General features: G+C 30.5%; 1 protein-coding gene across 3 annotated transcripts in view; it reads left to right on the top strand.

Moving 5' to 3' along the window:
• The window catches only part of LOC142319470 (tectonin beta-propeller repeat-containing protein 2), a 104,402-nt gene that overhangs the window by 81,693 nt on the left and 9,598 nt on the right, over window positions 1-13,111 (top strand). For 2 of the 3 annotated variants that reach the window (XM_075356786.1, XM_075356789.1), the window contains exons 21-22: window positions 6,509-6,630; window positions 11,728-12,031. In XM_075356786.1, coding sequence (XP_075212901.1) covers window positions 6,509-6,630; window positions 11,728-11,861 — 256 coding nt within the window. In that variant the 3' untranslated portion in view covers window positions 11,862-12,031. Of the gene's footprint in view, window positions 1-6,508; window positions 6,631-11,727; window positions 12,032-13,111 lie in introns of those variants that run through there. The other variant, XM_075356788.1, reaches the window with a different exon arrangement.

Genomic DNA, 13,111 nt, shown 5'->3' on the forward strand with positions numbered 1-13,111 from the left:
TTGTTTTGTTTAAGAATTGATTTTAATTTTTCATTATGGTAGTCACTTTAAAATTGTTAAATCAGCTCTTTGTAGAAGCAGGACATTGTTTTGCACAATAATAATACTGATATGGTGTTTATGCAATTTTTGTTAAAAAAAGGATTGAGAAGGAAGGAACATTTTTTATTAAAATGGATAGAAACCTCTGTTTGTTACTAATTACCTTAGATAACTGTAAAATGTAGAGCACTTACTTGTCTGAACAGCTGCTTTCCTTTTCCTTCTATTTTAGCAGTACTATGTAATTATATGCTTCTCTACCTAGAAGCCAAGTTTGCCAGCAGTTTTATTGAAAATTCTTCTTCCCTTCACAATTTTTATTACATTCATCATTTATTGATATTATAAAATTATATATCTTCCATAATGCTAAAATACATAATTCATTGTAAAAATAAAATACTATCTTTACCTAGAATCAATATAGAATTTTGTTTAAATAGCTGCCATGTTGAAATTGACAATTAGAAAAAGTAAAAATGAAATAAAACGTAACAACAGATAAAACTCTGTTCTTAAGTATATTGTAAATTAGGTTTTTTAATATCTCTTAACTATTATTATGTCTGAAAAAGTTGAGTAATGCAAAAAAAATTTTATATTGAAAGAACATTTGAAAAGTAGAGTATTTTTATGTATAATGTATTGTTTTCTTAGAGGTTTGCTTGAAGTAAGTTAAAACTCAGTAATAATATAAAAAAGAGCATGATTTAATTTGGTGGAACTCAGTTTTCCCATCCAGTAAACAAGTAATAACTTTTTAAATACAAGTGCTTCCTTTCTGACAATTACCATAATTTTAATTTTGATAAATATTTATGTTATATATTATCATATGTTCGTGGCTTGATCATAATATTGAGAGGTTGACAATTTAGAATGTTTATATAATTACAGTTAAATGGCTTATAAACATAATTACAGCAAGACAAATCAATATTAATGACAGTGGTGATAGTAATAATAAAACAATTAATGAAAAATAGTAAACAACCAAATATTAATCATAGTATTACAACCACAATAATAATCAGGATAATAGTAATAGTAATAATAATAGTAAACGATAATAATATTACATGTCAGTAACAAACAAATCAAACAATTAATACATGACATAAAAACATAACATAAACAAAACAGTAAACAGTTGTCATATTACACATCAAATAGTCATAAATATCAGTAGTAGTAATAAACAGATATTACATACAAGACCGAATTTAAAATAATCGTCAGGATTTATTCCAGGTATATGAATAGAAAATCAGAATTCCAACCCATTAGAATCAACAAACAATAGTACATTAGATAAGACAAGTATAAAGTTCACTGCACATACCTTTGCAGTTCACAAATAAAACTACCCTAACAGTTTATGAATGAAATTTAGTAATTATTTCTTTCAATTATAGTTTTACAGTAACTCACTGATGTATATCTTCTTTACTGGAATTATTTGCGGTGTTACCTTAATCGTATCGAACTTAATTCACACTGGAAATTCGCTCCTTCACTGTCTTCCCTGCAGAATGCTCTGGCTGACTGATGTCTCGTAGACTTTCCTCATTAAACTGATGTTGTAATGTCTTGCTGAACTGGTTCGCAGAGTTCTGCCAAACTTACACAACTACCATCTCGCAGCCTCTCCTTGCAAAACTGACGTCGCAACGTTTCGCTGGATTTTGCACAACTCCTTTTTTGGGTGGTCCAGCAGTTCAAATCTCTATTTCTTGAAGGCAAGGAATTGTTTTGTTGGCCATGTAAGATCAATGCATATAAAAGTGTGGAGCAGAATCATACTTCTTAAGAGTTTATCTCTTCTTGGAATTGATTTTTGCCTCTAGTGATCACAGTAGCTACCACTATTCACAGTTTCACCTTAAGGTGTGAAGTAAATAAAAATTGGACCTTCCACTTCGCAAATTATCATTGTTATTAACTTTCCTGTAGACAGGTAGAGTTTTCAATTTTTTGCTGTAGTAGTAAAAGAATGTTTACAGACTAAACATTGTTATTATTCCCAGATTTGAGCCAATGATCCCATGTCTCATCAACAGTTAATGTGCACTTCAGAAATGAGTGTTCTTCATATTTATAACATTTCAAAAGTTTCTGGAAATTTTCAAACAATTTTTTGTGTAGGTCTGTTGCTTGAACCAAGTAAATTCAGATGTTTTAAAAGTTTAAAGAATTATTAAAATGCCAAACAATGGGTATGTATTTAACTTGGTTGCACTTCATCAGTTTGTAATTTGTTGGCTATTGTGAATCATTGTTCAATTGCTTTAATATTATTATTTGAAGTGGAAGTTGTCCGTCCTACCTTTCTGTTGTTCATCACAGAGAAATTCAACCTTTTTTTAAAATTATCATCAATCCATTCGTCAGTCTTGTTTCCACTTAAGTAACTCTCCTCATACTGCTGCATTCTCTGAATATTCTTCACTGGTTTTATTCCTTTTCAGCTGAGAAAACATATCTGTTTGGACATGATATCAAGTATACTTATTTCTTATTATGGTAATGATTGTGTGAATCCTATACCTACTTATTCAGCAAAGACAATTACTAAAGAACATATTCTCCTAAGTTATCTCTCTAAATTATTCAACAAGTAAACATTAAACATATTTAAATGAACTATGTAATCATAAAATAACTTAACCTAATTTGTGTTAATATAATGTAAATAATTATAAAATGTTCAATGTAAATATTGTATAATTGTTGATATAAATTAAAAATTAACACTAAACACAAATATGTTATAATTTGAATAAATATCTAACCTACAAATAATATCTACTAATGTATTTGGTACCTTAAAGTATGGTGCATTAGCTGATCAATATATTGTGAAACAGGTTCACATAATATCTTTACTCTAATTCTCCTTAGTGCAATGGAAAATGGAGCACTCATTTTAAATTGACTTTAAAATACATGATATGAAGTTGTGATTTATAAGAAGAAAAAGTGTTATGAGATGTCTGATTGGTTGGAAAATAAAAATTTTTCTTTGTTACTTGACTTTCTCCCCTGTTACTTTTAATGACTTGTTATATTTACATAATACTGATATGAGAGATAGTGAAATGTAATATTTATTAACAATTTTAGATTGTGTTAAAGTACATAAAATGTCATTCCAAAAATTATTCTAAAATTTGTTATATATAAAAATTCATTACATATAATTTTTTTTTTTTTTTAAATATTTTAATACTTTTATTATATTAATAGGCCAACTGAATCTTACAAAGGTATTAAGTGAAAATGCTTTAGTAGTTGCATATTTCTTCATGAAAAATTGATGCTTTATGGATAAATTAAAAAAAATTTAAGTTGAAGAGTATCGGTATTTTACAGAGTTACATCAAAGAGAATACCTTATATGCATGTTATTTTTTTATTCCTGGTTGATTACATAATTAGAGAATCAATGTTTTTAATTTTCCTACTGATTAATCTGGCATCCAAAATCAATCAAATTTACAAAGTATATCCTCCTTCTAAGATCCATAATTCTTATGTTCATGATATAGATTTTCCAAAGTCATTTGATGAGGACAGTCAAAGTGTATATTTTGTAAATCCTACTATAAATACAAAAAGATAGAAACTAGTAAAATTATTTGCAGATTCAGTTGTCCTAAAGCATTTCATGAGTAAAGCATGATTCAGTTAGTTTATATGAGGGTCATTTAAATATAAACCCAAATTTTGCCACGTGGACTGAGGAAGGGCAGTGAACGTGATGGGGTACTGTGGGTAGTTAGTTGGATATGTGTGAAGGAGAGCAACCAACCAGCCACGCCCATAGGTCATGTTCCCATTTCTGTGCAGGAGGTACCATCATCAGTTGCGCAATGAATTATAATGCAATTTCTTGCCAATGAAGCTGTCATATCGTCTGAAATATTGACTCCAGGCACAATTCAAATAGACTACCCTGTCAAAAACTCAAATGTTTGATTGAGCCAAAAGATTTTGAAGTGGCCGTGATGCAATGGAGAACAAAAGTCACAAACATTGTCCACAGACCAGCATTAATGATGGTAACATTCAGACTGTTCATGATTTTGTGGAAGGTGACTACCGTAATTGCATTAGAGGTGGGCATAAGTGTTGGGAGTGTGCATACAATGTTGTCAGATACTCTTGGATACAGCAAGGTGGGACATTTCTGAAGCCTACAGAAATGTCCTGAAAGACATCTGTCAGCAGCTTCTGAATTACTTTGAGGAAGAAGGAGAGGTATTTTTGGACTGTATTGTGACCTTTAACTAAACATGGGGTTACTTTAAAAAAGCAAGAAGATGGTGTGGTGGAAAAGTGGGGAGGGGGCACTGATCAATGTCAAAAAATACTTGTCAGCGGAAAAGTTCTGGAAACTGTGTTTTGGAACTCAAAAGGTTTGCTGCTGATAATTTCCTGCGTGAACAAAGATGGCATACTACTTATGCCAAGTAGTATGGCATGTATGGTAAACATGCCATACTACTTGCAGTTGTTGGATGGCATTAGGGCTGGTTATCACAACAAACTATGCTAGCAACCAATTTGTAACATTCTCCTTCTCCACGACTACACATGGCTTCATACAGCGGCTCAGTCTGGTGATAACCTCGCTAAAGTTTATTGGACACCTCTTGAACACCCATCATACAGACCAGACTTGTCACCAAGTGATTTCTACACTTTTGGCTTGCTGACAGAATTTTTAGGAGGGGAAAGATTCAAAATAGTTGTGGCAACTACCTTGTTTTTTTAATGAGAGGATCAGAAGCTACCTTGTGGAGAAAATATATTTCTGTTGAAGAAAACTAAATAGAAAAATTAGGTAATTTATTTGTAATTTTACCTAATATCAATAAAGCTATGTAAACAAATTCCGGTTTACATTTGAATGACCCTTGTAGTAGCTGGAATACATTTCATAGAATTATGAAGTGTCTTATATCGCTTTATTTTTAAAAATATACTAATTGATCAAAGTTTTTGTACTATCATTTATTTCAAATTAAAGCATTTAGTTTTTATTCGGAGTCCCTATTTTTTATTAACCTCATCACATAATGACACAGTTCTTTTCAAACCTATTTTTTCTAGTATACTATGTACAAAATGTGATGAAAAAATAAGAATTTCAATTCTCATCAAAAAGAATTTACTTATTTTTCTATACTGATTTTGTCCCTTACAAAAGTAGTCCTGCTGAGTAGAGAGATATGACACACTTATGTATCTTAATGTGCAGATCATTTGAGGAGAGCTTTTTTTTATAGCATTCCATTCACTTGGTGATTCTTTTTTTATGCTATCTTTGCAAATCATCCTTTTAATGGTCTCTTAATCAGTGGGAACAAGAGAATGTTGCAGAGTACCATGTTTGGAAACCCTGTTACTTTTTCACCCTGCAGCATCAGTATGGTGTTATTTTTGGCTAAATAATCTCAAATTAATAGTAAAAATGAACTGGAGTGTTATTGTAGTGCAAAAGAAATGTTACATTATTATTTTGGACAAATAGTTTGTTTTCCCACATTTGTGGTTGTTTTCTTCAGATTGCCTCTTATAAACTGCATAAAACTGCTTAGTAATACTGTCGTTGATGAAACAACCTTGCAGTAAGAATTCATAATAGACAATGCTATTGTAATAAAAAAAAAAAAAAGCTGAAAGAAGAATCTCAATATTTTATCAAACATGGTTTGCTCTTTGTTTTTTAGAAAAATTCCACTGGCTTGATTGGACCTACATACATGTCATAACTGTATACTGACATATCATCAGTTATGTCAGGTACTGCAAAGATTGTTCTGTAATGTTGCTTTTGTTGAAAATTCAACAAAAATTTTCTGATACTCATTTTATACCCAAAATGATAGGCAAGATTTTTTCATACAAATCATAAGAGATTCACACTCTTCAGCAACTTCTACAGTAGGTACTCATTGAGTATTGATCACAATTTCCTTTATTCTGTAATCTTCACAGCCTTTTTAAAGCCATTTGAACCACTTGTAAACCCTTAATATATAACATCCTTACGTAAAGCCTTCTCTAACATCTTCATCACTTCATTGTACTTTGTCCCACTTTTAACTTGGTCAGAAACCACACAGAATTAAAAGATTTTAGTAATTTTTTTATCACACCTCATATATATAATACTTCCTTTTTCTCAGAAGTATTTAACTAAAATTACTGAATATTATTTATTTATAAAGTATATTGTAGTTTTTACTTGAAGACATTGGACTAAAAAAGAAAATATAGGGTTTAATGAATATTTCAAACTTAAATCCTTTGAGCAGAACAATAAAAATAGAGAATTGCAAGTAACCAATCTTGAATACTTTAAAACTGGTAATAAAGTTTCTAGCAATTATTCTATATTAACTCTGATTCTCATCTGGGATTGTTCTAATTTTGTAATTTTATGAATTCTGTTTTATAGTGGTGTTGCTGTATGGGCCGTAACACCTGATGGTTCACTTTATCGACGATATGGGATTAGTCAAAATAATTATATTGGAGATTATTGGCTGCGAATACCTGGTTCATTGTCTAGTCTAACAGGTAAAATGCTAGCAAATTTAATGTAGTCCCTGAAGTGAGTCTGATTTAGGTTTTGAAACAACCATTGATACACAAGATATCACAATGTTGTGTAGATTGTTTTGTGCAAAGAAAATTTAAAATTAGATTTAGTTATTAGTGAAAATAAATGCAGCTCAGAATACCTGACAGATTTGCCTGGAAAGCACTTGACTCAAGAAACCTGGAAAAGATGGAGCAGTACTGAAAGCATCTGATTAAAGTAAAGCCTCTTCAATAGACTTGTTGCTCAAAACATTCTACGATAGGTAGCGAACCTATATCACTAAAGATTTATAATAATAGAAAATAGCATCTCTTGGCAATTGATGATAAATGATTTCCGTGAATGATTTAGAATCATTTATTTACACTTGAGGTGTGTGTATGTGTATGTATGCTTGTGGTGCAATTAATATTGACATCAATTTGTTATCAGTAGGATTAGCTTTTTTCTTGGACTATGGTGCCAAGAAAAAGCTGTTCTGATTTTAGAGTGAATTAATTCATAGAAAATTAAATGATTTGCTATAACCTGTTGAAAATCTGACAGCTGATGAACAATTATAACTCATTAAAACAGCTGTTTATAAACCATAAATTAAATAATAATATTTATTATTACTGTCTGTAGTCATCTAACTTAATAACTTTTGGCCTCTTTTATATCTTACTAATAGTGCTTTTTATTTATTTCTATTGTTTACTATTGCTGTAAGTAGAGATGGAATTTTATTAATAAAATAGCCCAATTTTTGTTGTACTTCTGTATAATTATTGTTTATTTCTTTACAGCCCATGTAAATTGTAATGGTGATTTATTAAAATTTTTTATGCTTCATAAATATATGTAGGTAATATTATATTTTTGTTTATTAAGTTTACATATTGTAGAATGCTAGCTAAAAAGCACACAATTCTTCAAAATCACTATCTGTAGCGATAGTATGTTGTAGGAATGACTGGCCTTTCTAAGGATAAAGGCAAGCATTGTAACCTATATTTTCATTACAAATAAGTACACATTATTGGATGAGGTATTGTAAATTAGGTTACGTGTTGTAATATATTAGTTACTAGTCCAGGGTTGTTGCAAAAGGGATAGGACTATCCTGCTTTAGAAAAGAGGTACGGTACGATAGGATAGCTTTAGTCTCCACATTGTGATCTAGAACAGCAATACTATTCCTTTCTTGGTCTAGATAATTATATTACCAAAAACCAACAGTAAAAGTCCTGAGAAGATCCCTTGAATGCTACACCTGAGATCTGTAATATTCTCCTAGTTTCTTTCACAGCCTAAGAAATTTTTTATTTTACCAGTAGACAGATACATCTGGATTGTAAGGAAGTATGGGTTCCTCCTTTCCCATAAAGTCCATTTATTAAACAGTAGTTGCCAGAGAGCTAGATGTCTCCATGCTTCTACTTTTAAAGTCAAGTCTCTACTATGGTACATTACAGACAAGAGTTGAGAAGTTTGGTTGTCAATTTTTTGTTAGTGGCAGCTTTAAGGTAACAAGCTGTAGATAAAGAAAAGTTGGTACAAACACCCTGGCTTTCCCTCTGTCCACAACCTCCTATTTATTTAAACCAGACCTGGAAAATCTACAGTAGAAGAAATTTAATCCTATATTTTTAATTCTTCCATACACGTGATGCATCTTAGGTGCAAGACGTTCAAGTCAAGCGCTGTTTTTTTTATATAGTAATAATGTTCACATATCCTTAGTACCTAAAGTGAACAAAGTGAAGGTGTCATTTACAGAGTTGAACAACACACAGGTGTCGTTTGATATTGGGTACATTGATATTCAATATTTTATGTGGTTTATTCATTGTAGAAACAACTGAATCATTAGGACTACTAGAGTTTGGTAAAATTTTTTTTATTGTTTAGATGATTATTCACCACTACTTAGAGCTAGTATCGGCAACATTGTGTGAAAATTTGGTAGTATAAAAAAATGCAAAGTTGATAAAAGGTGCTCTTGATTAAAGGCTGAGACGTTACCATTCTGTGATGGAGCTCAGCCTTCATGGCAGTGTTATCAAAGTTGGAAATCAATTTTTATGATTAAAATCTTTTTTTAACAGTTTCTTTATTTCTTAGCCAAAAATTTTGTATTATTAAAGTAATTTATTCCTGGCCAGTAAGAAACAAGCACTTACTGATGTACGATAGTGCTTAATGTTTGTTATCTAGATGAATAAATAAGATACATTTTTAATCAATTTTGATCAAGTCTTAGGCCAAGAAAGATTAAGGTAAACTTGTGCTTAATAACAAATTTTATACTAAACCCTAATAACATTCCATAAAGATATGTCTGACATTATTATTATCATTACTTTTTAATTTTATTAAATCTAAACATTAACATATTAGGTGTGGTGGTAGAAACAGCTATGTTAGGAGACTACCTTATCATGTAGTTTATTCAATTGGTAAGTAGGTATGGAATTATAATGATCCCAACCCTAATCTGGTGATAAAGAGGGTAAAACTAATAGTAGAAGGTCATTTTTGTCCTGTCATCTATTGGGGAGAAGAATGTTTGTTCATCTCCCCAGTAGAGGAAGCTACATGAATACATTAGATGGATCTGGTTATTTTTAAAGGCTATTACTCTTTTTTTAGAGTTTTAATACATATGTTGTGATAAAATGAAAACACCAAAATCAGTACAGCTAACTCATTAGAAGAACAATAATTTGTGAATCAATTACTAAAATTCAATAAAATACATTCTTATACCAATAGTTATTTATGAAGCATTATTATATCGGTTATTAATTCCAGAACTGAAATAATTCTGAAGGCTTAACTACTAGGTTAGGTCCTGTTGATTGGGTCATATATACGAGGTGCAACAATAAAGTAATGAGACTGATTTTTCTTTGCAAGATGTGGCAACCCTGCAGCTTGTGTAGGCACACCATCTTTGACCTTGGTCTATAAGCTACTTCTAGTCCAAGCGGCACATTGATGCAACTGCTCAGTCGTTAGTTGTGCTGTAATAAGTGAACACGTGTTTGTGTCTCTCGTCACAGAAATGAAACCGCAAAGTATTGCACAACGGTATGCCATTTCTTTTTGCGTTAAATTGGGTGAAAACGTGACTACAACTTATGGTAAGCTTCAGAAGGCTTTTGGAGAGGAGGTTATGTCAAGAGCTCAAGTTTTTCGGTGGCATAAAATTTTTAGTGAAGGCAGAACGAATATTGAAGATGTAGACTGCAGTGGACGACCATCAACCTCACGGACAGATGTCAACTTGACCAGGGTGCGTGAAATCGTACGATCTGATCGAAGATTATCCGTGAAAATGATTCCAAAAGAACTCAACATCAATCGAGAAACGGTCCCCAAAATCTCACACAACAACAGCGAGAAACATGGAAAAATGTGGCAGCCGATCTGTTAGAGCAAACGGAAATCAATCCAGATTTGTTGAGCCGTGTTGTCACTGGTGATGAAGGTTGGTTTTTTCAATACGATCCAGAGACAAAACGCCAAAGTTCGCAATGGTGCTCAAAGGGATCACCCAGACTAAAAAAAGCTCGCATGTCAAAGTCAAAAGCGAAATGCATGCTTGTGTGCTTCTTCGATACCAAGGGAATTGTTCATAAAGAGTGGGTGCCTCCTGGACAAACAGTTAACCAATATTTCTACAAAGAAAGTTTTGAAATACTTCGTAAACGAGTTCTTCGTGTCCGTGCCAACATTGCTGATAATTGGATTCTGCATCACGATAATGCGCCATCCCATACTGTTCTGTCAGTAAAGCAATTTTTAACCTCAAAACAAATTTTAGTACTACCACAGCCCCTTATTTACCAGATATCGCTCCGTGCAACTTTTTTCTATTTCCAAGAGTCAAAATGGCGGTCATGGGTCACCATTTTCAAACAACACAAGATGTCCAAAAAGCTGTGACGAGAGTCATGGAGGATATTACAGAAGATGATTTCCAGAAATGTTACCATCAATGGCAGAAGCGCTGGAATAAGTGTGTGCAATCAGAGGAGAACTACTTTGAAGGAGACAACACTAAACATGACTAAAACGGTAAGCAACATTTTTTTTTCACATCATTCTCATTACTTTATTGTCGTACCTCGTATGTTAGAGAGGAAGAGGCAAAATATTATGTTTTGGCCAATACAATTGCATTATGTCGTTTCTTCACTATCTATGGCTTGTTTGTTATACATTTTTTATTTATAATTAATTTTGTTTAGAACGTGCATCTGTCTGAGAAGCAAATATTTGGTATCATAGTAGGTTTTTTTTTAATTAAAAGCAAAATGCAATCAAAATGCATTCAGTTAGTTATTTACTTATTTTCTGTAGGAAGAAACAAATCTGGAAACTGATGTTTTTATGGTTAATTCACCAAATAAGATCAAAGCCTGTTTATGAACTAGGAGTGAAATTTTAATGGTGTTTGAAAAATGGTTACCCTGACCAAAACTTGAATCCAAGATCTTCCTGGGTTCAAAAACATAAGTATACAAAAATTTTTCTGTACTTCTGAAAGAATTAATGAAAAAATCAATGGATGAAGATGAAAATTTACTTGATGAAAATTCATCATAACAAAAAGAAAATGAAAACAAAATGTGTTTTAATTTTCACAAAATTTATTTTTAAAAATACAGATGTTTCAGGTCACAGTACTGTCCTCACATGTTACATACAGAAATACATAAAAAGTGTTATAATGTATAATGTAACAATAATGTGTAATGCAAAATGTTTTTTTATTTGATGCAGTTATTTTTTTCAAAGTTTTTATTATTTTACCTAAAAAATAATTACATATGGATACAATATGAGCAGTGAAGCTATTGTAACTACAGAATATTAATTTCTTTATAAAAAATATTCTGATGTAACATCTGAGGAAGGTACAGTGTATTGAAACAGTTGTCATTTTTTAAATAGATTTTGTGAAAATCAAAAAACATGTTTTGTTTTCATTTTCTTTTTGAATTAATGAAAATATTTTATTAAAATAGTTTGTGTTTTGTGTAAGAATAATGTACTTATTAATATATGATGTGTTGTTATAGTTTCAGTTAGTGAAGATGTTTGGGGAGTTTCAGCTTCTTCAAATGAGCTTCTGCTACATTCACAGAAGGTTGTAACATTTAGTGAGGATGAAGATTATGAATGTGCTAAAAGTCATGGTTGGGAAGTTTTGTAACAGAAATCGTGAAAAATAATGATAAGAATATGTATGTTGATAAGAATTTTGTTGTATTTATGTAACAAATGTTGTTCTGTACAGTTTTATATTTTATTTTTTAAAAAAAATTATGTTTGTAAAATTTTTGTTATTTTTTCCTATATAAAAATATTTATATGTTCACAGAATCAATCAATTTATCAGTGACATGTAAAAAAATATACAATTTAATATTACACCTTTATATATCCTTTTTATTATTACTACTTAAAGGTTTATTTTAACTTACATTTAAATATTAAATCATAGAAAAGTGTAGTTTTTATTTTTTCATATCTTCTGACAGGAAAAGAACTTACTTATGCTTTTAATAAACATTTAGAAGATAAAAAAGATGAAAAAATTATGTACTTCCATGATAAGATTAAAAAAAACTGTTTTACATAATTGCTATTAATTCGAATAAATTGTGTAATATATATTTTTATTACTTGGTTTCCATTGATAACCAAATTTAAAAAAATAATTTTATTGTAATCTATTATTTTATATATTGTTAAATTGGGTATGATTTGCTTGGAATTTACCTACATATGTAATATGTTTGTTTTTTCATAGGCATTACTTTAATAATTTATCCTTTATTGAGTCGTTTTACCCATTTATTGTTATAATTTATTTATTTATTACCAGAAAGAAATTTACATATCCCGATACATTCATTCAGAGTAAAAACATACAAGACAAAGTAAATCCTACTGAGGCAAATATAAATATTGCCTGTCCGCAGATCTGGTTGAAAACTTAATCCAAAATTACAATCGCAGAATACATATAAAATTACTCTTAAACAAACAAAAGTTATACGTCAGCCAAATTATTAATTACTAAATTATGTGTAACAGTTATAATCTTATAATCATCACATATTTATAATCCTTTGATAATTTAACACTAACCATAGAAATGATAAACGTCAATATTTCGACAGTATAGTCCGATCCACAACATGATAGCATCAAACTGATCGACATATATAAAATTTGATAGAACAATCTGGATAGTGATCCAATTATATCGATGTATATAACCAATCCATAGAGAAGTATCTGTTATTATTTTACTTGGTTAGGTTGCCTACAATATCCGTAATTCTTTCATAACCATGTAGTATTTTGTTTATATATCATCAATCTTTATGCTGTGAAACAGTTTTATTTTTTAGTGTTTTCTTTATTATATTCATTTATTTTAAGTTAAGTTTCCAT

Source organism: Lycorma delicatula, chromosome 2 (assembly GCF_047948215.1).
Source record: "Lycorma delicatula isolate Av1 chromosome 2, ASM4794821v1, whole genome shotgun sequence".
In the NCBI taxonomy this organism is placed as follows: Eukaryota; Metazoa; Arthropoda; class Insecta; order Hemiptera; family Fulgoridae; genus Lycorma; species Lycorma delicatula.